This window comes from Gadus morhua, chromosome 5, assembly GCF_902167405.1.
Source record: "Gadus morhua chromosome 5, gadMor3.0, whole genome shotgun sequence".
Classification (NCBI taxonomy): domain Eukaryota; kingdom Metazoa; phylum Chordata; class Actinopteri; order Gadiformes; family Gadidae; genus Gadus; species Gadus morhua.
In genome coordinates, this window is record NC_044052.1 from 7,069,065 (window position 1) to 7,095,518 (window position 26,454).

At 43.8% G+C, this 26,454-nt stretch overlaps 3 protein-coding genes across 6 annotated transcripts in view; all 3 read left to right on the forward strand.

Moving 5' to 3' along the window:
• The window catches only part of kif6 (kinesin family member 6), a 53,322-nt gene extending 46,615 nt beyond the window's left edge, over positions 1-6,707 (forward strand). For all 3 annotated transcript variants that reach the window (XM_030357235.1, XM_030357237.1, XM_030357238.1), the window contains 7 exons: positions 385-457; positions 617-752; positions 2,045-2,127; positions 3,698-3,775; positions 3,876-3,980; positions 4,727-4,842; positions 6,077-6,707. In XM_030357235.1, the coding sequence (XP_030213095.1) occupies positions 385-457; positions 617-752; positions 2,045-2,127; positions 3,698-3,775; positions 3,876-3,980; positions 4,727-4,842; positions 6,077-6,093 (608 nt within the window). In that variant the 3' untranslated portion in view covers positions 6,094-6,707. The remainder of the gene's footprint in view (positions 1-384; positions 458-616; positions 753-2,044; positions 2,128-3,697; positions 3,776-3,875; positions 3,981-4,726; positions 4,843-6,076) is intronic.
• A 1,509-nt stretch (positions 6,708-8,216) lies between these two features.
• Positions 8,217-13,003, forward strand: LOC115544308 (potassium channel subfamily K member 16-like). Of its 2 annotated transcripts, none has more exons than XM_030357185.1 (5): positions 8,217-8,807; positions 9,361-9,475; positions 9,718-9,884; positions 10,369-10,534; positions 10,939-13,003. In XM_030357185.1, the coding sequence occupies exons 1-5, from the start codon at positions 8,595-8,597 to the stop codon at positions 11,154-11,156; spliced, it is 879 nt and encodes a 292-aa protein (XP_030213045.1). In that variant the 5' UTR covers positions 8,217-8,594; the 3' UTR covers positions 11,157-13,003. The 2 variants fall into 2 exon arrangements, with proteins under 2 accessions (XP_030213045.1, XP_030213044.1); XM_030357184.1 differs by having other exon boundaries at positions 8,219-8,807; positions 10,366-10,534.
• LOC115544309 (potassium channel subfamily K member 17-like) lies at positions 12,362-18,736 on the forward strand. The gene is made up of 5 exons (XM_030357186.1): positions 12,362-12,601; positions 15,261-15,375; positions 15,808-15,974; positions 16,493-16,661; positions 18,293-18,736. Exons 1-5 carry the CDS (start codon positions 12,386-12,388, stop codon positions 18,547-18,549), a joined length of 924 nt encoding a protein of 307 aa, XP_030213046.1. The 5' UTR covers positions 12,362-12,385; the 3' UTR covers positions 18,550-18,736.
• Positions 18,737-26,454: the final 7,718 nt, after the last annotated feature.

A 26,454-nucleotide genomic window follows, 5' to 3' on the forward strand; every position in this document is an offset into this window, starting at 1 on the left:
TCTGAAGAACACAAGCGTCTAGCATCCAGTGGTGGTGGCACAGAACCGCCTCGGTTTAGGTTTTCGTTTCTTGTTTGTGTTTTTTCGTCCCGACATTGTTTGAGTCAACACTTTTCAAAAGCCTGGCTTCTATTATCCGGTCTTAAAATACTTCAAGAGTACAAGCCAGTCAGGCCTTTTAGAGTAGAATCTGTTTCTAGTGGATGCTATTGTCTATTTACTGATGGTGCTTTTATCAACAGCACTGATACGGTTCATTAAGGAGCTTTAAGGCTCAAGGATGCATAGTTAGACTGCAGACATAGGGATTTGAACCCAGAACAACTGGGAATGTCTTCCCCTAAAAAAAAACGAATTCTAACTTTTCCTACTTGACGGTTAAAGATCACCGTGAGGAAGAGGAGCAGGACCCTGTCGAAGCAATTATCCTCAAACAGGTTGAGGCAGAGAAAAAAGAGTGAGTGGATCCCGTCATTTTTTTTACAGTGTCTCGTGAAACCCAACCGTTTTCTCCAGCTATGTTTCTATTTCCTCGTGTGGGGATCCTTGGATATTGAATAGAAAGCCATGACCCATTTCCCCGCTGTTTCACGGTACACCCCCTACCCACCATCAGGTTCAAGAGCTACATCGGCGACCTGAAGACCCTAAGGACGGAGATCCAGCATGTACAGCTGCTGATGGAAAGGGCAAAGGTCAAGCTGCAGAAGGACTTCAAGGAGTGGTGGAGCGAGGAGACGCCGGGACCGCAGGTGACAGACGCTCTAGCGCCGATGATCTGAGAGCCGTCTCTCCTGAGCAGATATGGCCCTCAATGTACAGGACATGAAGACTCACCGGGGAGCCTGTCGGAGACATGTTTACGGCCCTAACAGCACATCTCCTCCTTATTTGTGAATGTATTTTTTCCACTCCGTTTATCCAGGTTCTCTACAGCGGTCTGGCAGGAGGTTGTTCACGTGTGTGTACGTGTCTGTGTACGTGTCTGTGTACGTGTGTGTGTGTGTGTGCCTCTCTCGTTAGGATTTTTGGACAGGGCTTTTACAGGACCAGAGCGACCCTTGCGGCCTCTGTTTAACACCGTGCAAAAAAAGTCCCGTAGGCGGTAGATACGTGGAAACACATTCCGACAGGAAATGGACGAGTGCTCTAAACAAGTGTCTGGAGAGAGCGGCCCCGGTGCCAAGACAACAAACATCAGCGTCAGCAACAAGCCCCGGCAGATCGGGGGGGCTTAATAAGGACAACATGTTGAGAAGGGGGGCGGGGGGATTAAGAAATTAGTCACTTCACATTTTGGTCTTCAACAACATTCTTGGAGCATTCGTGTTGTCTCCGTCGCGTAAACATCTAGCGGGAATTGTGCGAACGAATGGAATACTCTAGTTCTCAGAATCGTTAATCTTTTTTTTGCTGGGTTGCAAAAGTGAGTAGAAGGCCAGCGATGTCACTGAGTTAGCACGGGTGTCCCACGCAGAGACGGTCTCACACACACACACACACACACACTGATGGAGGGGGCCTCCGTCACCTGGTATGCACGTTGTTCAACTGAACCATTAACATCTGACCAACAGACCTCAGTGGTGTCTCCATGTTTGGGTTTTGATCTCGATCACCAGAGAAATGTATCCATCTCTCTTCTCAGCAAGATTTTTTCTGATTCACAAACGGAAAGAAAAACGCAGGAAGTCTGACAGACAGACACCGCGTGTGCCGTTATGTTTCCTTCCAAAGTCCGGAAACAGACCTTCTGTCTTGCAAGCCTCAATCCAACAGGCCACATAAACTTCCAATTGGGTTTTCTTCTACCATTTCCATTTCCTCCGTTGCTAGGAAACGGCACACATGTACACCATTAGAGCGCGTAGGAAAGAGCATCTCATAGTACCTGAGGACTTGTATTACCTCTGGCCACAAGTTGGATCGCGCAACAATATTTCTCTGCAATTTAACTGTCGACAGCCACGCTGCTGGCCAGCTTTACCGTGTAGAGCCGCAGCACAAGGCCGGCGTTTATTCATCTTGCAACCATTTTCAACAGGATTCAGGAGCCCCATCCAGGCTCCAAACAGGACGTCCGAGTCTGAACTCAAAGCCTTCGTCGCCTGGCAGGCCAGGTTCTGGGTAAGACCCCTGTATCCACCTACCCCTGGCCTCGGCGCCACATCCTCTTCTCTCCGGTTCCTCAGAGTGCAGCCTCCGAGGCACATCTGACACTGCATTCAAAATCTGCTCAACTACTTCAGCTGGACGTCTGGTACCACCATCGCTAAAAGCACGCAAAAGTCGATCATCAAGGTCAAAACTCTTCTCTGTCTTGGCACCGCAATGGTGGAACAAGCTCAGTGCCGATATCAGGACCGCAGGGCCGCTCACCAGCTACCTCAAAAGACTCAAAACTCACAGAGTTCAGAGTTCATCTAGACTCTGCATAGCCAGCCCCCCCCCCCACCCCACCTACATATTGTATGTTGTCTGTCCTGGCACTTAATGTACGCACTTATTGTAGGTCGTACTTAGTAATAGTACTTAGTTGTGTAGCATCTTATTCCTGCTATCTTTGTTGTGTACGGGGAATGGGTTAACTAGATTAGATTGTTAGTGCTTTACACTTGGTCCTGTAAACATCTTTACTGTTCTGACAGCAATATATATTGTTTCACCTTCTTATGGAAAATGTACTTATGAAAGTCGCTTTCGATAAAAGGGTCTGCTAAATGCCATAAATGTTCATGTGAAATGGCCACGGTAGTTCCTTCCTTAGCTTATCCATTGTACAGCCTGGGTTAGCTCTGCTCCTCTCAGAACAGTCCTGACTCTGCCATTTTGAACGTCGAGCTCCACTTCGAAATTGCACCCAAACAAGTTCAGCGTGATTATCGCTCCAGATTACACACTTTCCCAGGGCTTTGTCCGCGGACACGCTGGTGAAAAGCCTGTGCGGTTTCCCCTCATGCTATTTGCCTAATCGCACTTTCAGTCATGGCTTATCCGTCGTCTAATCAGGTTTTATTAAAGGCTTTTGACAGCATAACATCGGGGAAGAGATAAGGCTTGGGCGTCTGAGGACTGCCCAACCTTGCGACGGATCTCTTCATTAATACACTGGGGGATAGGATAAATATAGCCTTCTTACTGAGAATTAGTCAAAGCACAACTGGGCCTTTCCATGATTGACTGTGGTTGAACAAACAGTGAAGGAAATACTGTTCATGTGCTGAAGTCTACTGTAAAACAGCAATGTGTTTATCGCACATCACAGCTACACAACAACGGCCACCACAATGTTAGCGAGTCCGTCAGTGTAACTGTGTGTTAGTGCCAGTGTAGCTAAGGCACTGACTGGGGATGTAGTGCCCTCTTGTGGTTAAAGTCACTACAACACTGTGTAACTGTGTTGTGTGTAATTGTGTTGTGTGTATCTGTGTGTTAGTGCCAGTGTACAGGCAAGCCCTAACTCGGGATGTAGTGCCCTCTTGTGGTAAAAGAGACATCATCACTTGCTGCTGGATCTGAACTTGATGCAATGTAACACACTAGACACAAACGAGGCCCATAGAGGTCAATACAGATGCATTCGTTGCAGACAGTACATTTCCCTGAATTGCTCCGCTTCCTGAGTCTAGATTGCTATATAAAATAGTAGATTTTGTGACACTCATTATTAGATACTCCATGCTTTCGTGTTTTGCAGGGGCCATAGCCTAAGCTACTTCCCTGCACACAAACAACAGGAGCCCTACTCCCATGTACCCTCAGCGACAGACCTCAGGTAGAAAAACACCCACCTGAAATTCCTACCATCAAATCTCCACTACCTGCCACCGCATTCGTCAAGTCAAATATGCATCAATGTATTTTTTATATTTCAGGAGCTTCGTGCCAAAGATTCAAACGATGCAGACTCCCTCTGAGGATCGGCCTGCCTCGAGTCACCAGAGGGGAGGGTCAGTTCTGGAGCTTACCCCACAACTGAGGTAGACAACGCCAAGCGGCCACCGGTTGTTGTTGTTAGGGGCGGCACATATGTCTGCCCACAGGAGATGTGGGTCATTGCTTTAACACAGCTACGAACTTGGCCAAAATTCTTCGATCTGCAAAAGCTGTGACGCTGGTGCTGCAGCATTCGTGGTTCGCCAGGCTGCTGGTTCTGTCTCCCTGCTCCCCTGCGGCCGCCCCAGCAGCAGTGTCAGGGATGCGTTCCAAACACTAAACCATGTTGAAGTGAACTATTACCTCTGTGCGGGACGTCACCAAAAACCCTTTGGCCCGCTTTTTCGAGCTCAGTTTATGGTCCAGCATGGGGGACATTTCTTGGTATCTTTGAAGCTTTATTTGGCAGTTTACGGTACATTCCAAAACCCCCAACCATGTATTTTTTCCCTCAACAGAGATGTGGATTTATGTCATGATCTTATTGGGATTTGTTCGATGGGCTATTTTCGAATCTGGGGAAAAGTGAACATAATCTACGTTGCAGTTTATAGACTGACGGCCTGCTGTGACTAACAGCCATATAAAAGCTGTATCCTTATTATCTGATAGATGCCAAGAATGGGTTTCTGTGCATGCGTGTCCGCACAAGAAAACCGTCACAGAGTGTGTGTGTGTGTGTGTGTGTGTGTGTGTGTGTGTGTGTGTGTGTGTGTGTGTGTGTGTGTGTGTGTGTGTGTGTGTGTGTTGTGTATTTTCGTGTGTGTATGCATTTTTTTTTACCCTTCAGGGACCTCTCCAGCATTAAGCCGGCGGACTATTCTATTCCGCTGACTGGGGACAGCCGCATCGACGATGACATCCTGGCCTTCGTCAGGGCCAGACAAAACCTGCTTCAGAGGAGAGGTGAACACACACACACACACACACACACACACACACACACACACACACACACACACACACACACACACACACACACACACACAGAGACACACACACACACACACACACACACACACACACACACAGAGAGACACGCATACACACACACAGACACACACACAGAGAGACACACATACACACACACACAGAGACACTATCACAGAGGTTACTCAGTGATTATTCTTTACTTAATACTGCCTCCTTGTGGTTTGACATGTATTGCAGGTAAGCTGTCAAGAAGCTAGGGAAGAACTGAGCAGTTGTTTCCACCCTAAAATGCCATATCATTTGATCATTTTTCACTTTGAAGACTGAAAAGACAAAGATTCTGTATTACTGACCTGCACATTTTGGAAAATTATAATTACTTTGTGTTTCCTGGGCCAAAACCAACCAAACAAATTGGTCAGAACATAACGCTGGGGGAATCCCATGCATTAAGAACCTGTATGGCTATATCTATTCAGGGCTCTATGCAGATTAGATTCCGTCCATTTGTATCCAAAGTACTTTCTGCTTTTACTGCCTCCAGAATGTCTGTCTCAACAACTATGTGCAACATTTAAATCAACTCTCAATTCTCTGTCTGGCTCCGGCTCTCTGGCTCTCTTTTCTCAGCTCTGTCTCTTTCTCTCTCTCACTCTACTCAGCTCTCTCTCTCTCTCTCTCTCTCTCTCTCTCTCTCTCTCTCTCTCTCTCTCTCTCTCTCTCTCTCTCTCTCCTCATCTCTCTATCACTCTCCTCAGATCTCTCCTCTGTCTCTCTCTTTTCTCAACTCTTTCTCTCTTTTTTTCTCTCTCTCTGTTTGTCTCTTTCTCTCGCTCTGTCTCTCTGTGTGTCTCTCTCTCTCTCTCTCTCTCTCTCTCTCTCTCTCTCTCTCTCTCTCTCTCTCTCTCTCTCTCTCTCTCTCTCTGCTGAATGAAGGGTCTGTGAAGTGCAGAAGAAAGCCCCTCGTCCTTTGTTGTGTGTGTGTGTGTGTGTGTGTGTGTGTGTGTGTGTGTGTGTCTGTATGTGTGTGTGGCACAAGCCCCTCTCATCTCTTAAGTTGTCTGTCATCCACAACATGAGAGAGAACTTATACACAATGCCGATAAGGACGAGAAATTACTTCAAACGATGGCCCGAAAGGTTACGACGAAAGATGACGAATAACAGGAATAACTCATGTCTGTTCTGTTTGCTTGCTTCTCTCCAGATACTCCCCAACAGTGACATCACAACACCCGGGACTTAAATATAAATGTCAGCCAACAAAGGTGTCTGCAGGGCCTCGAGCTTCAATGCGTCAGGAAAAAATGAGGGACAACCGTGAAAAGAGGCCGCTCGGAGGAGCCGACAGACTGAGTGTTCAAACAGAGAAGTGCCAAGGGAAGGAAGGAGGGTCTTTGAGGCACTTTGGCCGGCGGCACAAAGCACATCCATATAGCACACACATACGGCCCACATATAGCAGGTACCTGGGAGCACGCGGCCAGCCGTGAGGCGATGGGCAGCATAAATCACCAACACGCACCGCTTGCCTTTCATCTGTACAAATGTTGTCTTAAGGGGTAAGAGGAGCTTCCTGTGAAAGCGCCTCCACCGGTTGCTAGGAGACATGCCCTCGTCAAACAAGGGCTAGATCGGCTTCGACGGCTCCGGGAAATATGCCCCTTTAGAACCGTGCGGCGGGGAGTTGAAACATATGTTGACGGATTTATTTCAGATGTAGTAATATTTGTGTTTGGGTGTCATGTGTACATTTGCGTCGTGTGAATATTTAGGAGTGGATGTTAAACGCAGAGATGACAATCATGCCTCAACATCATATAAATGATTGAATCTTTCGTTCTATGGTTGTTTTTTTATTTTTTATGACTAACAGAAAGATCCCATTTCTTTTTCTTTTGTATTCAGCAAAAATTCCTCAATTTTATTTTTAAACTTGTACCAGTTAGTTACGTGTTAAAGTACTGCAGTCCTGTAGCCCTTGCCCCCAGCTGTGCATTCCTCAATATCGCTTTGGAAAAGAACGTGAAGAATACCGTGTAATCTCGCCTGTCCTGCCTACCCGCATGAATGGCATCCTATGTCGTCAAGATGGGTTCAAGTGTCAGTTTAATGTACTGTATCTTGCCGTCTTAAGGTCAAAGGAAAGAGTAAACCAACTGGTGTCATGTTGCTGGCTTTAAGGTCCTTCAGACCTAAATCCCATGCAGATATACAAGGCAGCATTTGGGTCTCGGCGATACAGTCGATTTATCTACAACAAATTCACTTCCGTAAGCGACTTTCAATGCACCTGACCCATGAGGGTGTGCCCAGAGGAATTGACACCTCAAAACACAGGGCTTATGTGAGGATGGAAAGGGAATGTAATGTTCAAATCAACTTCACTAGAACTGAATGCCAAACAGCAAATGATCATATCTTTGCAGATTGATACCAAAAGAGTAGCTACATTCCTAGATAAAAAAGCCATGTATCTCTTAAATTCTGCAGCATTTTAACGAAGCAATGTTTCCAGACAAACAATTAAAACCTGCTGCCGTTAATGCTATAAACACCCTCTCGCTCTCAAATTGTGTTGTGTGTTGCGATACAGAGCCTTCACTGCATCACAAACGACAGGAGTAATGATGTCCTGACGAAATGTGGAAGGCCAAAGCAACCCTGTTTGCATGCGTCTGCATCCATTTGCTTGAGAGATCACAAGAGCTGGGAGATTTGCATGAGGCTGAGGAGTTTCCTCAGTGGAAGATATACTGTAGCCTGCTTCTTAGGACGGTGGTCACATTTGCCCCCATTAATAACATAGGTTGCCTACCTGACTAGTTAGTAATAGTTTTATAGATAGTAATAAGAAATTATTATAGATATTTGATGATGCAAATTGTATACAAATGATATCACCTTATAATAGTGCTTGCATTTTTAAATCAAATTGCTTATTACACAGCACAGCGTGTTAACACTGTTAACAGGACACTAAAGTAAAGTTTAATCTTATTCTTTTACTTTTTGAGTTGGTCCCTCAGCCACTTGTTGGGGCATTGTCAGTTTACCAACCTGTCACATGTGAGTGACAATCTGAGTCTCTTGTCACTCAAACACACACACACACACAGGCACGCACGCGCAAGCGCACACATAATGGGCATTCCGCAATCATGCATGCCTCAGCCACCACAAGCATCAGGGTAAACATTAACTTATGTTCTGCGGCCTGGAAGCTACCACTGTTCCCTTGTCTCTGTTTACAGGCGGGGAGGTGGGTGTGGGTGTGTAGGGGGCAGGGGGTTCATTTGTAAGGGGATGTCACCCTGATGGGGATGGAACGCCTGCTCCATCGTTGCCAAAGCAACCCGTTAATCAATGACCAAACCCCTGCAACTTTCCTCTTTGGCCAATCACGGTAGGGAGGACACTCGGAGCACTCTCCAGTTAGGATCACACCGACGTTTAGCTTATTTCCTCGAAAAACTGAAATCAATCAACTCGTCAATACATGTATGGGTCTGTCCAGTCATTGTCCCCGCACTTTAAAAGACTTGATCTAGCGTCATGGCAGACCCCTGCATGGACAGCACTATGGAGGACCGCACGCCTTCGACCAGGACTTTGTGACCTCCATGACCGCGTCTCATCCAGATCCAATCTTTGGAGCAGATATCGTACGGTCGCCTCGGTGAAGACGAGCGGGGGGGCGGTGGGCGGGTAGGGAGGTGGCGTCCATGGCGAGGTTCCAGGAGGCTGGGGGTAAGGTGAGCTGGACAGGGCTGCTGGTTCTTGTGCACTTCTCCTACCTGCTGGTCGGTGCCACCATCTTCCAGATCCTGGAGCGCGAGGCGGAGAGCAACAACCGCAACCACTTCCAGCTGGAGAAGCTCAACTTCCTGGCCAACTACACCTGCCTGGACGGCCCAGCACTGGAGAAGTTTGTGCAGGTTGTGATCCCGTTTGTGTTTTTTTGGTGAATATAGGATTTTTAGAGAAATTACAAGTTTACAATCCGCTTTCAGGTTCACAATTAAATCATACAATCTGCTATTATTTGGTTTTGTTGGTTATCAATTCTTGACATGAATATGTAGCCTCATTAGAGTGTTAAAACAATATGTAACATAATTTATAATAATAACTAATATGTAAATAACCGTTAGCATTCACATAGAACAGTAGTGTGCTTGGTATGATAATCATTGGATGGTTATGAGTACCTTAGGGCACTTGGCTACGACTACATGGAAACTTCGGCTTATGTTTGTTTCTCATTAGCGAGATAAAGGGAACATGAACGATCAATTCAATACTGTTGAGTATATTGCAACAAATGATGCGGCAAAAGTTTGATCAATGATTATTGATTTGAAGTGGCCTCCGATCGAACTGGACCGTTAAAGGTAGTTGGCAGTTAATTTTTATAGGAAATATAAACCACTAAATCAGTAAATAAATGTCTTGAAGAGAAGGCTTCCATTTTTGTATTCTTTTTTGTAGGTCATTTTGGATGCATGGGAAAAGGGTGTGAATCCATCTGGCAACTCAACCAACCCCAGTAACTGGGATTTCAGCAGTTCCTTCTTTTTTGCTGGCACAGTGGTCACAACTATAGGTGTGTTACTCTATCTATAAATTTGTGCTATATTCCCTTTTTGTATTTATAGATTAAGATGTCATGATGTATAAATAAGAAATGTAATTAGTTAAAATGAAATTTAATTACTTGATATTAAAACAACAAGGTAGACACAACAGTTTGGGACATAGTTCTTTGTCATGTTTCAATCGACCATTGGTTTTGATGTAGTAAGCTAGTATGCTAATGCTAATGCCGTAGCGCCTCCCGTTTCCCAGGCTATGGTAATTTGTCCCCGAGCACTGTGTCCGGCCAGGTGTTCTGTGTTTTCTACGCCTTGTGTGGGATACCCCTCAACCTGGTGTTCCTCAACCAGCTGGGAAAGTGCCTCACCATCCACCTGGGACGGCTGGAGAGAGGCATGCTCTCTCTGGTTCCCCATAAGGTACTGAGCCCTCGCCCTCCCATCTGCTGCTATGCCATGGGGCTCCAAGTGGCAAAGGGCCATTGGAGCTTCACAGGTTCATGTTGAAATTGACTTCAAACAACACGCCCTTATGCAAAGTAAACACTTACTAAAGCAACCCTGTAGATAAGGAAGGAGAAAAGCTCAAGAAGAAGGCCACCTAGCTAGTATGACTATCCCAATAGACCCTTTTTACAGCCGTGTCATGTTTGGAAGAGCACATCTGTTGCACATAACAGTTCCTATGTGCCTGCTCCTTTTTTGTAAGAGTGCCTTGGTACACTGGTTCGTAAGAGTAGCAGCACTGTTACATAACAGGCCCATAACTACTGAACCTGCCTTTTATAAGCTCATGTGGTTTCGTGAGGTTTGAAACGATTCATCTTCATGAGGTCACCTGCCTGTGACACCTGGAGGTCCTCCCCCCCTCTGGTTTTCTACCGGTGCCCCCCCCCTGTAGCAGGCGGTGGAGGTCCTAGCCGTGGGTCTGTTCGTGGCGTCGGGCAGCCTGCTGTTTCTGGTCATCCCTCCGCTGTTGTTCAGTTACGTGGAGGACTGGTCTTATGGCGAGGGCTTCTACTACGCCTTCATCACCCTCAGCACCATCGGCTTCGGCGATTACGTCGTGGGTGAGTGAAGAGCACATTGTTTGTTCACATTTTCTCCGCAAAGGCGCAGTATGCCCTCTTCATGCCTTACAGTATGGCGGACGATAATAGGAACATGTGGTGTGCGTTAGTCTCATAGCATAATTGCCTCATGTTGTGGCCAAATCGTTCTATCTAACCTAACTCTGCCCTCCTATCGCTGCTGGTTCACTGTGTCTCATTGGCTGTATCCTAAGCCAATCAGAGTGCTTTTCACATTCCATAATCACTATCTGCCTCAGTCATTTCTGACTGTAAATACAAGATGAACCTTAAAATATGACTGAGGCAATTATGCTATGAGGCTGACGAATTGCAGCCCTCAAAGCCCTCAATTAAAAGTTCACCTCAGTGATATTGAATACTAACAAAAAGTGCCTTTTCAGGGACGGATCCGGACAAGCACTACATCACCGTGTACCGGAGCCTGGCCGGGGTGTGGATCATCTTTGCCCTGGCGTGGCTGGCCCTGGTCCTCAGCATCGGCGCCAAGCTGATGGAGAGCGCCATCGTGCTGACGCGCCCGGGCCTCAGGAGACCGCCGGGGGGGGTGGAGGACGGGTCCTCCGGCAAACTGGAGGAGGAGCTGGGCCAGAGGACCTAAGAGCCCAAGATCTGATTTAGGTTTTACACGACGACTGTCTCACCGGGATGGAGAATGACTGAAATACATAAACTGGGAGGGAAGGGGGGAAGGAGGAGGGGGGGGGACATGAAGAAGAGAACGAACAGATTGTTACCAACATTTTATCCATTGTACCTGCTGTGTGGTTTCTCTGTACAGTTTGGGTGTATGCAGCACAAGAACAATCTAGCGTTCCATTTGACTATTTTGCGAGTGTTGATTTTACCAATGAGTTAAATTCTACTGACACAAGTGAGCATTCTGGGCCTTAATAAGGAATTGTTATTGTCATCGTGTAACGTCACTAGATACATTTTGGTGTGTGTGTGTGTGTGTGTGTGTGTGCGTCTGTATTTCCACATCTCTGTTTGTGTACCGATTGGCAAAACTCCATTGAAATTGAGCATGAAGAGCTATCTAAAGCAAACACATTAATATAAGATGATGGGGGCAATTGGACCTGAGAGCACAGAGTGTGCAGTTCCTCTCTGGTGTAAAGGTGGTTTCAATCAATGACCATCACTCTCGTTTCACACAGCTGGCCACCACGCACCACATTACAACTCACTGAGGCACCCTGTGGCCATTCCGTCCGCTTGTCTGAAACTAAAACCCTTGAGATTATGATTCACAGTTTAATTTATCCAACATAAAATTTGAATTGACCTTTTAGGAAAAGGTGGTTTTCTGCTGGCTATCTGTGTCTATCACTCATATGTAATATTGCTATTCTCCTGTTCTGCGTCACATATAATAAGCACACTCTTGCTTTCAGAACTCATCATGACTTAGGAATCACAGACCTCAAAATGGCCCGTGACATCAAGAGGGTCCTGCATTAACGCCCGAAGCACATTAACTGGAACTCAAAACCCTGACCAGTAACAAGACTGCAGTCAGTGTGTTCCGGTGATTGTGATCTTGCTGAGTGTGGTCTGAGGATTTGACCGCGGCTGACCGGTGCGCTGCTTCTCTCTGTTGTGCTGTGTTTTTATTTTGCCTGGGGATATTTGCATGATAGCCAGGAGGAGTGCGAGAGGAAATTAATTTGCCTGTGGCGCCTTGCAAAGAAGAAGACGCCGAGGCCTGGTCACTCCCTGGACGCTCATCTCTGCCACCGGTGCCCAGAACCTTTGACCCAGGGTTGGAACCAAGAGAGTCCCACTTTTGTCACCCTTCTTTCCCAAGCCTCTTCAACGGCGTCGACTATGGGGCTGGTGGAGATCTTCGCCCTGGCCCGGGTGCCCTCCATCCTGCTGCTGGGGGCCGTGTACGGGGCGTACGTGTTAACGGGCGGCGTGGTCTTCTGGAAGCTAGAGGGGAACCTTGGCAGGGAGGACATCAGCGCTATATTGGCACGGAAACAGCAGGTGCTCAAGACGTACCAGTGTCTGAACTCGGACGGCATGGACGCGGTGATTGCGGTGAGTCGCCCCTCGACTGAGGAACCCTGTGATTTGGCGCACATGTCGGTAGTCTACTGGTTGTAGAATTGCACGGTGTACATCGACGTGGTCCTTTGTGTGTTACTTAAACTGCCTCAAACTCAGGACCACTTGAGGGTAAACGACCTGCAGTGGTGGATCACGGACTAGGGAGGGGCGGAGGGGACATTTTAAAGTTAAGGTCCAGGAAAGGTGTACTGAAACTGTTTCTGATGATGGTTGCTGCCAACCACACAACAGTTAACATTAATTAGTTCAACATATTAAGTTTGGATAAACAAATTCTATTAATTGAATCATGTATTTTAATAATTAAAGGTGCTGGTTGTAGCCTTTGGAACATCACGATGATTAAAAGACATGGTGGTTTTTGTATGTTTATTTCGTTTTCTCGCTGTGTTTCTTCAAACATGACAAGGCTACTAGATGGAAATTTACAACATGTAAAGTAGGCTGCTTGGAAGCCTGAGTAAATGGACCAGTCGGATCCATCCCGGACAGGATCTTGATCAAACATAGTTCTGCCATTAAAACTAAAAAGTCCCATTCTCTCAAAACCCTATGATCTAAACGTAGGCATCAAGGTGAATGGTGTAGGATTAATTGTTATCTAGCGGTAGGGGGTTACAGATCGCAACCAATTAAACCCTGACCCCGCCCACCTTCCTTGAATCCACGGTTTACGGATGTAGGAGAAGCTATGGTGGCCCGATCTGGCCTGTCAGGTAGCAATAGGTACTTCCAAAATGATGACATCGTCTACTACCGCATCCAGTAGCCAAGGTTCAAGGGATAAAGTTCCATGCTAGATTTACATTTAGTTATTTACTGTGTAAAACGTCATAGCCAACAAGTAAAATAGCAACAATGGACTAATTTAAAAGAACCCTCTATGTAGATACAAAGGGTTTATTACAATGAAAACACGATTCTTAATTTCATGGTACTTAACACTAACTAAAACATACTTATGAATATTATATAACATTACTGCAAAGTCTGTTTCACGTGACACAACTTAATTATGCAGAATGCACCATTACAAGATATATGTCTTCATATTAAATTATTAATTATTAAACTTGGTTTTGTTGTTATGAGCCTGAATGCCTGAAAATCAGTTAAGACGTATACAGTATATGGCAGAAACTATAAGGGCAGAAAGAAAATAATGAGGATAAAGACAAGTTATGATCTTAATTTGATTGTTAGGTTGGAATGGGGAGACGTTACATATCTTCAAATTACAGCAGCATGAGCCAACAAGCCATGAGGTGGCCAAACTGAACTGAATGACGTCTCCTCCCTCCCCGCTTAGTCATATATACATACACATGCATTTATCACCACTCACCACTCTGCTGACACACAAACAGAATCATCTCCTCTGCCCAGGAAGTTAAATAAACAAGATCATGCTGTGTATTCAATGTCAACTTTAGTAAAATGATCACTTTCATTTAACTGAATTAGAATGCAGAATGAAGTTGAAAACAAAATAAGCCTGTAAATATTGTTAGATGTTTTAACATTTAAACATGTTGATTTCAAAATCGTTGGAATAAAATAAAAGATATGTTTATTTTCAGTTCTGCAACTTGTGTCATATGCAGCTGAACAAAAAGTCTTGCATAACCAGGGTACATTTTGTCCTCAACCGTCCACTGTCAGTATTTCTGAGGTGCATGCCACATTCAGGATGGACCCAACACTTTTATACCACGGATAGTTTCAGCACCTGCCCTCTAAAGGTGTGTCTCGTCCTGATGGCTGTGATTCCACTCCCCACTTGTGTCCAGATGAACCTATCATATCAGGGTCATCTCGTGACTTAAACAAGCTTTTATTGTGTGTGTGACTGAGCAAATTATAGTTCGGAACACTGCTGCTTGTGACCAAGTTGATGCTCGTTTCAGAAAGTCTTAGAATTTTGCATAATACGAGACCAAAGCGAAGTCTAGTTATTATTTACCTCTGCTTTTTATACATAGATAAAGATATTTAATTCCTGAAATATATAGATATTTCAAGAATGACTATAAGGAGATGTTGTTAATCAACAAGTGATGAACATTATATTAATCCAGGGTACAGGAATTAAGATATTAAAGGTGTGTACGTTTGTTGAGGTTGCAGATGCACAACATGGCGGGCTCTGTGGACGAGGACCACCTCCATATGTCGATATTATGGGAACAAATACATCATTCTGATCTTCAGGCGATTACACACTAATTAACACCTTCTTATGGATATTATATTATATTTCAGCCAATTCCGTTCCGCTTGATTTCAGTTCATTCTACATGCCATTAATTAGAAATCTCACAGTTCAGTTCAGTTTTTATTTGTCATTGTTACAGAATAACAACGAAATGTTGTTGGAGAAAAGCACTGACAGGCATGTAGTTTTAGTTAATCACCATTCTCACTATTTCTATATACCATCAGAAATGGCCAAGAGATCTCAAAGGGCGGAAAACAATTGACTAAACTGATGAATGCAACCAAACCACCAACCACTAGCCACTATCACGCTCACAGGCATAGCAGTGCTCAAAAAGTAATAAATAATATTCGATTAGTGAGTCCTTTCTAAACTGTATTTTAATAGAGTTTGTACGTGTTTATATTCCAGGTACTACAAGATGCTTCTAAGGCTGGCCTGAGTATTAAAGGCAACCAGACCTCTGACGGCTTTTGGAAATTCACCAGCTCAGCGGTCTTTGCTGCCACAGTTGTTACTACTATAGGTCAGTTGATCTTTATTTTTTTCTTTACATTGTATCGCACACACACACACACACACACACACACACACATGCGCGCACGCACAGACACACAGACACAATGCTAACGTGGTGGGCTTTTACTGGCTCATATTTATTTCCCTAACATATCACATGGCACAGTTCACAAGTAGCCCGCATTTGCATCATCTCATCAAGAGAAACCATGTCTAACAAGACGGATGTCTTGTTAGTTGTATTGATAAGCCTTTTACCACTGCATGCTCCTACTTTGAGGCTTTCACTTCAGGCGAAAATGAACATCATACATAAAATAAAAGGTCCATGAAGGTATAAGAGTAACTGGGTCATCATGCTTTGGTTAAAGAGACACTCCTTTTGAGATATGATGCAATTTGGATTATAGTAAACCCTGATTTATTTTGTCATCTCCAGGCTACGGCAACATCAGCCCCAAAACGACCGTCGGTCAGATCTTCTGTGTTTTCTTCGCTCTGTTCGGGATCCCCCTAAACATTGTGGTCCTCAACAGGGTGGGCAAGTACATGCTGACCATAGAGAGGAACATCTGTGACTTCCTGCAGGGAAAGACCACGCATCCGGTTAGGATGCTACGCACACGCACACACACGCACACACACACGCACGCACACACACACACACACACGCCCACAAGCATGTGCACATACATATGCACACGAACACACATGCCCACAAGCATGTGCACACACACACACACACACACACACAAACATACACACGCACGCACGCACGCACGCACGCACGCACGCACGCACGCACGCACGCACGCACGCACGCACGCACGCACGCACGCACGCACGCACGCACGCACGCACACACACACACACACACACACACACACACACACACACACACACACACACACACACACACACACACACACGTAGGGTTAAGACATATGTATGATACTGTTTGTATTTGCATAGAGAGCACATCAATACACTAACCCAATTACATAATTGATCATGGGGAAGTGGGTCTCTGTTGTCCTGTCGGTGAGAACCCCCTTAACCACCTCTCCTGGTTTAACCTCCCCGTGGTCCGACCCCCTCTTCCCCCCGTCTCCGACTGCTTCCAGAGGTGTTCTCGCTTCTTGGTCCACCTGGTGTCCTACCTGTGCGGGGTGGTGCTGTTCTTCGTGGTGCCCATGGTCGTGTTCAAGGGCCACGAGGGCTGGAGCTACTCCCAGGCCATCTACTACTGCTTCATCACCCTCAGCACCATCGGGTTCGGGGACTACGTCGCAGGTACAGCGGCAGGCCGTCCTGGCATACTGGCCCCGCCCCCTGGTGATGTCATCTCTAGAATCAGATGGACAACCCTTGGCCTATGCACAAATAACACACATTTATATTTGTCCTTAAAGGAGAACCAAACCCCCTCATCCTGTCTTTGGAATAATTTGTTCAATCTTTTTCATAATTGTGGGGTTTGCCGCCTCCCGTATGCTTAATCAGCAGGTACCGGTAACCATCAGCCAATTAGAAGACTAGTGATGTAGTCGTCTAATGCACACCAATGTGGTGTTGTGGTTTGGTTTTCCTTTAAGCCTATAGCTGACAACAGATTCACTGCACAAGTTGAAGGGCCCGATCTAATATCTTTCCACTGCCCACCGGAGGCGCCAATTTCTTTGCATGGAAGCAGATCTGAATGATGATTTGAATGTCACATACCAAATGCCATTCAGCTCTGTTGTGTTGTGCAAACCCTAAGCAAATGATATGGAAACCAATCCAACACAGGTCAGTGCAGATAGAGACTGATAGACCAGTGGCTGCTGGTTTAATTTACAACAAATAAATTTGGGTACACAATATATTTGGGCAAATTACCAAGAGGTCATTAAGAATTGACACAAAGTAAATTAGAGTGATTGCTTAATCGGGGCATTATGGAGAAGGTAATGTTGTGGGATTTCTAATAACAACTTATCTAATTCACTTCAACTAGCTAAAAAGCAAGAGGAATCGGGGAGTCCAGGTCAAGTATAGATGGAGAGTTTATTGCCACCCGCAAACGAGAGACAACAAAGCTGAATGGTATTCGCGAATACACACTACTGAATGAATCCCAGACAGCTCCTTATATCCCCGAATTTTACACAATACAAAGTTGGACTTTCATCAAATATAGAATTTCCCATCAGGGTCATACTGTGTGGATGTCAGCATACTCCTATGTCTTCTGAATCCCAATGTGACCTTAGAACATATATTATCCTTATACAAACAGAGATGATGCACATGTGTGAATGTAAGCATTGTCTTCAGAGAGTACATCAATATGGGAGTAGACTGGACTCTCTGACTGATGTATCACATGGCCCATCAGGTGAGAATATCCTGGACCCACTCACTGGTGTCACACGGCACACAACATCTAGGTTAGAGGTGATCAGCTCTTCTCCACCATTAAAGTATATATATGATATGTAGGCCTAATACTAATCATAGTTTAACATAGAATGTAAGGTTAATTTCTACCACAGTACGAGTTAAAGAGCTGGTATTGTGTTAAGGAGTAGATACTGTGTTAAGGAGCAGATACTGTGTTAAGGAGCAGGTACCAGGTTAAGGAGCGGGTACTAGGTTAAGGAGCGGGTACTAGGTTAAGGAGCGGGTACTAGGTTAAGGAGCAGGTACCAGGTCTAGGTTACCTGCTCCTTAACCTAACACACTCAATCACCGGAACACACTGACTGCAGTCTTGTTACTGGTCAGGGTTTTGAGGTCCAGTTAATGTGCTTCGGGCATTAATGCTACCCCCCCCCCCCCCCCCCCCCCCCCCCCCCCCCCCCCCTCAACACCCAGCGACTCCTTAAGGACATGGCCAGTGGAGCGCTAACACGTAGCACCCTCTAATGTTCTAATGGCAGACAGTAACCCGGAGCAGGCGTACCCCGAGTGGTACAGCTTCATCATGGCCTCCTGGATCTTCTTCGGCCTGGCCTGGCTGGCGCTGGTCATCAACCACACCATCGACATCCTTGAGCGGCTCCACGGCTTCCTCAACGGCTGGTGGCGCCGACGCAGCGGCGTGGAGGAGACGGACCCCCCCGACAACGAGAACCCCGACACGCAGGTGGAGCAGGAGGAGGCGGAGCCTGTGAAGATGCAGAAGTTAGATGACTGAAGTGTGACCCCCCCTTGATTGGACTGGGCTCTGTTCTGGTGATATGATTTATTTATTTTTTTTGGTTCCGTTGTTTTGCTGGAGTAGCAGAATGTGCTGGTCTAAAGATCTGAAGAAGCGCTGACGGATCTATAGAGCTGTAGATCTAGACAAGCAGGCATAGAAGGAGCTTGTAGAGAAGGAGGGGGGGGGGGGGGGGGGAGTGGGCGGTTGAACAATGACATGATTGGAGGAAACTAAACACATTATCCCCAGATATTGAGGATTTTCAGAAAAATTAGCCGGATTTCGCCCATTTCCTTAACTTCTTTTAAAATATCATATCAATTTCAATAAAAACTATCTGAAACATCTAAAATGTAAGTCTCAGACGCCAATCAATTCATGTTGATGTTATAATTACTAGTACAACTATAAATCGAGACAAACATGGTGCCCAAAAATGATCACTCACTTATTTCCGGCATAAATAGTGTCGGCCAATTATATGTTGAGTCATTTTCTTGGCCCAGGGTGGATGCCGTTGCAACAAGATGAATTCAATGCCTGCCTAATTTTAAGACCTGCGTTTTTTATTCTGGTGTGTAGCCTATCGTTATCTACCTGGCAAACAATGGCCTGAGATTGAGATTATCTGTGGCAAACAACATTAGCTCAACATGTTTATTTCCCTCCACGCTGTTCGGTGGGTTAGTGGTTTGTGGAAAATAAAAGTCTTTGCAGAACCTGCCGACCACAGCCTTATACAGAACTGCCAATTGTATTTATTTATATTAAGAATAACATCGGCAAGTTCACGTCTCAGTCACAACATCAGTAAGGCGTTTCATTTCAAATATAAATAAAGATAATTACATGCCATTTTGTAGATTGGGGACACTTTAATCCAAAGTGTTTTACAATCGTGGACACCGTGCATACATTGTTGTGCATTCATTCTTAGCAAAGGTAGCCCCGGTGGGTTGGTTGCAATTTAAGATAATCTGTACATTTTACAAATGAGGAAGAAAATAACTCAATGATTATTGTAAGGTTTCAATTGTTTTTGGTTAGATTAACCCAAAACAATTAAACAACCTTAAAATTATTGAACAAAACAAATGCTGATTATTCTATTGGGAGAGCGTTTTGTGTTACCTTGTGATTGCGCCATATTTGTTGTTGCATTGAACATTTTTGTTTATTTAAAAACAAGACTAATGTAATATTTAGATTACTATTTTATTTTATTTCTACTAATGTCAAATGACAAGTGTGTTGTATAGCGTGTGTTGATATACGTTGGCCCATCTGCTATGTCTTCAAACACAGTGATCCAAAAGTTGAGTATCAAACCATCATAATAATTAGGTTGACTTCAACAAAGAAACCAAAAATATTATATAAAATATAACTGTTAGCTGACTATACGTTTCATATACGTAGGTAGATTCATGTATCTATTCAGAAGTTCAAATACGCTCACTGTGTACGTATATGTAAGTCTTGAGAAACTAGAGGAGAATATTGCTTTTAAGAAAACCAATATAACTCTGTATGAAAGTGCTTGGGCAAAATGGGTGGAGTGTGACTCTGTGTTGAACAAAGAGAGTTACTTTGGAAACTGTTTATAATTTCTGTATATTAATAAAATAATTACAACCAACTTTTTCATTCTGATTCTATTGCGGATATCATATTGTGGTAGGAGTAAAGTAAATATCAGTGCAGAAGTAGTAGGGGAGACCGGGTATGGTTGTAACACATTTTTCTTCAGCACCTAAAACTACATTTTCGTTTAAAGCTACAGTTCTGGACCTTTTAGGCAAAGTACCCACATTTGTCAATTACAAGTGGCAACCATTAAAATCTCCTCAACTATATCACAGAATTTGTGAGATTATGACAAATACAATGTATACCTTTGTTACAACCTACCCCACCACCTGGGTAGGTTGTAACACCTACTGAGGTAGGTTGTAACAGGTAGACAAAATGCAAAAAAACAATGGGACTCCATTTGATATGCCGATTTAATGATAAGTATAAACAACAGGGTTTGAAAATAGATTCACCAAACAAAATATTCTTAAACTGTATTGTGAATGAAGACATATGCATCCTGTCTGTGAATGTGTGCGCGTGTGTGTGCATGTGTGTGTTACATTGGCAAAGGCATGATGCCACACACATCTGTATGCCTATACATGAAAAATGGTAGGCTACATCCAGTTACTGTATGTATACAGAAAAAATAGAATCCTATAACCATTCTTCACATAAGCTGCGTTTCCATCTAAAAGGTGATGCGAATCTTTAGAAAGTTCGCAAAAAAGTAATTCGAATTAGGTGCGTTTCCATCAAGTGGTTGGAGCGGAATAGGGTGATGACGTTACACGTTGATGTCGGCAGGGTTGCTATCATGGTTGCTATGGCCGGTCGTTATGCGGAAATCGGAAAGTCCTGTGTGTTCAAAGTTCGCTACGTCACAGTTGATTCGCAAAATCTGTTTCCATCTCCCATTTTGCGAATTTACTCTGTTTCGCAATTCTCAAAAACCACCTCAAGCGAGCGGATAAACTTTTTTGCGAATTAGAGGATTTTGATCATTGTTTCCATCACCGTTTACTGATTCGATACTTCAAAGTTCGCATTAAATTAGGGGGATGGAAACGCACCTATAGATAATAATAAAGATCATTTTAATGTTATGAACAAAAAAAAACCATAACGTTTATACTTTGTAAACAGTTGTTGTTTTTTAAGAACAGGGCGACATCTTCAACATCTTCTCTGGTAACAACTTTGTATGCAAGGGGATGGTGGTCACACTTTCAAATCATGCGTTTTACAACCTACCCCGCCCTGTCATCCATTACTAAACTAGCTGTATTGGCATGGTGCTTTGACATTAGCAAGGGAGAGATACACCATTCTTTACTAGAGAAACTATAATTAGACCTGATATAACTCATACAACTTTATCTACAACGGTAAAAGTACTAGAAAACAAACATTAAAATAAAAAAAAGTTACTAGACTGAAACTGTCACATGGCTCATATCTAATCCCTGATTGGTGGAAATGGTGGCGTTACAACTATCCCCGGTCTCTCCCTACTAGTATAAATGTACGGCCACACTGAAAGCGTTACGCGCGTTAAGAGGCGTAGAAAATCTGCATTTTTGCATAGGGGAACTGTCACGTTAAAATTGTACCGGGGGCGAAAATTGTACCGGCCTACGTCATCGTTTGTTTACATCCTGACAACCTGACAACCTGCCCGGCAACAGACGACGCGATGCAGAAAACATGTTTCCAAACAACGAAATAACATAATACAGATAGCGGATCGCTATCTGTATTATGATAGATAGCGATAACACTTGTTTTTACTTTATATTTGTATTGTATTTAATTGTTTAATCGAAACAATAAAAAAAATTGCCCGCAAAACGGGCGATCGCGTCAAATGACGCGTCAAATCACGTAGGAAGGTTCTTGAACATTCTAGACTATGAAACCTGCTTAAAACACTGTTTACTAGCTAAATTCGATTAAACAATTCAATATAATACAAATATAAAGTAAAAACAAGTGTTATCTAGCGATCCGTTATCTGTATTATGCTTCAAGAACCCTCCTACGTCATTTGACGCGATCGCCCGTTTCGCGGGAAAAACATTTGTCATTTGACGCGATCGCCCGTTTCGCGGGCAAATTTTTTTTATTGTTTCGATTAAACAATTAAATACAATACAAATATAAAGTAAAAACAATTGTTATCGCTATCTATCATAATACAGATAGCGATCCGCTATCTGTATTATGTTATTTCGTCGTTTGGAAACATGTTTTCTGCATCGCGTCGTCTGTTGCCGGGCAGGTTGTCAGGATGTAAACAAACGATGACGTAGGCCGGTACAATTTTCGCCCCCGGTACAATTTTAACGTGACAGAACCATTGGTTTAGGCGCGTAGATGGGTTACATACGCTAAAGCAGCGCGAGTTAATATCAGTTCGGTTTAATTGATGCGTCTCAGGAGGAGCATTAGTTTGACCTAATTAAGGTCAAGCGCCACTCCTGACTTGTTATTGGTCGGTTCAATGCCCTCATGTGTTGCACTGTCATTCGTAACAGCAGCAGACCCTCATTAGAATGCGTAGCACATATGTTTGTCCTGCTGCGACACCTCTGTGAAGCGTCTATGAGCAGTTACTCGGTTTACTTAACACTAGAGGGTGTACTTGTTACACTAAACTAAGTAGTTATCGCAAGGAGAAAAAGAAAATACACCAAAACAACGCGACATTTATCTTTAATATCATGTAATAATACATTAGAATGTTTATTAAATAATGTCACACATACTTTATGTCCATTTTTTAAACCACTGGTGAATACTGAATGAAACCATGTTAACCATTAGTTGTACAATGACCCCGGATACCTGCATGTTAAGAAAAGCCCTACTTCACATAAAATGATGACCATGATGATGACCATCTGGGAAAGCATTCGGCGATGACTGCAACCGTGATTCAAGATAGTGAAGAAGGGCTTTCTGGTACTATGAGTAGGCCTAAACAGGGTGTGGCGAACTGAAAGAAATTTGAGGAACATGATATAGAAAGTGATACTTTCTTCTTCCTTGAAGACATTTCTTCCAAAAGGGTTAGTGTGATTAAAATCTCACTACAGAGGCTGCAATACCTGTTTCGTCACAATCCAGTGAGGACCAACGCTGCCGTTTCCCAAAAGGGACCTGTCAATAAAGGAACTGTCTGAACATCACACCTAAATCGTAGCTAATAATCCTAATGCATTATAACTTCCTCTCCTATTCATGAATACGAATCATTGAAACCTAGATTCCTAACCTGGTGCACTGCAAAACCTCTTTATTAAAATAAGAAAATTTCTCTCTTTTATTATAGTTATTTACCAAAATGCTCCATAAGTAAATCTTAAATATATTCTTTTTTACCCTTTCTGCATGGATTCAGCAGTTAGTTGTGATGTTGATATTCAAATCTCATTCAACTGAACAAATTTTCCGCCATTCTTCTAAGCACTTATTGGCCTGCTTTGTGCTCAGCACCCCTGTCTCTGAGTCTGCCTGCGTGGCCTCAGACGTTCAATGCCTCAGCCATGCGTGTCTGTGTTTGTTGAAATCCGCCCTCCACTTTCGTGTAAAAGCCTCCCCTTCGCGTCAAGGTGAGGGCCTATAGGGAGTGGATGGAGCAAAGAATGAGGAAACTGTTTTAGACAAAATTCTACCAAGAAGTGTATGTTCTTGTTTTTTATTTTACCAGTATTTGTGATTCAAAACAGATAGGTGTGTGTGTGTGTGTGTGTGTGTGTGTGTGTGCGTGTGTGCGTGCGTGCGTGCGTGCGTGCGTGCGTGCGTGCGTGCGTGCGTGCGTACGTGCGTGCGTGTGTGCAATGCATGCTTTGTGCATGCATGGGTGTGTGAGTGTGTGCATGCACATTTGGGTGCATACATGAAGGTACTCAGATTGCCTTGACATTGAAAGTTGATCTGAAAAACGTCATAATTGCAGAAATTGTGGGAAATTACCAGTCTGGCAGACACCCTATAGTCGCCCTCAGACCATTTTTTCTTGTAGGAATAGTGCTGACTCGTGCTGAGTCTGAGGCAAATACCAGACGGCTGTAGGCCTTCCTTATGTTCCGGTTTCACTAGGGTCTACAGTTCTTTGAGGCAAAAGAACAATCCAGAGTGTATATGCAACTGATTTATATAATTTTCCTGTGAAGAGGAATATCTGCTCCGGTATTTTCCGAATAGCGTCCTTCGAAAATATTCTGTGGTGGATGAATGCGACTGAACAATAACATCAAGCGTTTCATTCACTACAATACAATTTGATGTGTAACAACAAATCCAAGGTGCAATGGATCCCCATTGCATAGGAAAATATTGTAAGTAAAGATCACAGACAAGTTGGTATGGTATGAAGACACATGGCAAAAACTATAACAAACTAAATGTTATTAAAGCATCCCCACATGAAAATATGAAAACTAGATCACAATTCCACAACCCCTCGTGTAATTGGTCCAAAATCCTGCACTTACTACTTACCCAGATTACTTGATTATTGTATGTGAAAAGTCATTTTCTATCAATCTGTATCCAGTGTATCCCCAAACAATGTGACTAAATGAAACATGTGCAGATGTGCAGACCACGCACAACATAACTGCTAGAACTTGTTCATCTTGTAATATTCCAAACTTTTCCAAATAATCAAGACCTAAATTGTGCGGAAACAGTATCAACCTTATGAACCAATATCAGGTTTAACAGACCACCAATCAGGCAAATCAAGCAAATGTTTTGCTAGCCTACATTATTTGTAATGCTGTTCTTTGGAAGTCAACCACAGGTAAATTGTTTTCTTTTTCATATCAACAATTGTTTTGAAATGACTAGATGTCTTTGTCTGCAATTTGCTTTATCAAGCTAATAACATAGAGCTTGTTAGTTTCCTACCAGGTAATTCAATGCAAAATAAAAGAGATTAGAACAGCTCTACTGATAACACTGATATGATATCATTAGTATTTAAAATATTAATGGAGTTTCAGTTCATTTGTTGGCCATGCATACCCCTGCAGTACGGGAACAGAGCTCTTTGACAGAGCTCTATGAACTGAGCTCTTTGATGAGCTCAGTTCAGTTGGTCAACTGAACTGACCAAGAGTGGTCAGTTCAGTTGCAATAACACTTTGATTTCTACAACGATGTTACTTCGAAACATGCTGCTGTTTTCTTTATTTACTTCTTCTGAAAGTTTTGCAATGGACATGGTTTAATTTGCAGAAAAACATACCTAAAATACCACAATTAGCCAACGTAGAGGGAGATTTTCTCCATGTGACCATCACGTCATAAAGTGACAGATATGGATTTATAAGCCAGTATCACAGGATTCCTGGACCTTTATAGATTATACTCATCTTTCTTTGAAATAACAAAACAGATGAAGGTAAACTACTCAAAATGCATTCATTGTTTATTTTATAGCTATTATGAATATTTGTACAACTCTTTAATGTTTCACTGAATTCACTCAAACACCAACGTGTTGTTTGAAGGAAGTGTTGTGATGGATACATCTTCATGGCTCTTGCACATCATGTCATATCAGCTGATGTCCCAATTTATGTCAGTTGATTGCTAACTTATTTTTTCTTTCGCCAGGGTCGGCAAATTTTTCGAGTTCCAAGCCAGGCTTCAGCAGGTCTGGCTTGAACCTCCATCGAACACACGTAGGATAAAGGCGTGACTCGAGGTTCCCGAAACAACCATGTCTGTGTGGTATTGTAATCATTGACTGGGTTTGTTTTTGGCTGGGCACATCTAAGTTTATGACCACTGTCAGAGATAAAGTGTGAGTCCGACATCCATGCGAACCAATTAACGTCTTAAAAGTGAGTTCTTTGACCTTGTAATATATCTTTACAACAGTAATTATCAGTAAAATGAAAGGTTAAAATGCCCCACGGGGGGCGAAGGTAATCAAAAAACATTACAACCCTACCAACGGCGCCCTACTTCTCCATGTCTGGAGGGAGGGGGGGGGGGTGACCTCTTCATGACATTAGTCTGCATTCTTGTTTGCCTTATGTGTGTCCTTCTCCCCCCCACCCATTGGAGGTGAAATCCTCGTTCTTGGCCAATGGGAGCGCATCATGCACACCATGCCTCTACTGAAGTGGTCTGTGATTTACTGTCTCTTGACCCGACCCGCCCCCCTCCCCCCTCTCTCTCCCCCCCCCCCCCCCCCCCCCCCCCCCCCCCACTCTCTCTCTCTCTCTCTCTCTCTCATCTCTTAAATCCAATTATGATCCATGAATAGATATAAAAAAACTGAAATATATTCAAAATAAAAAA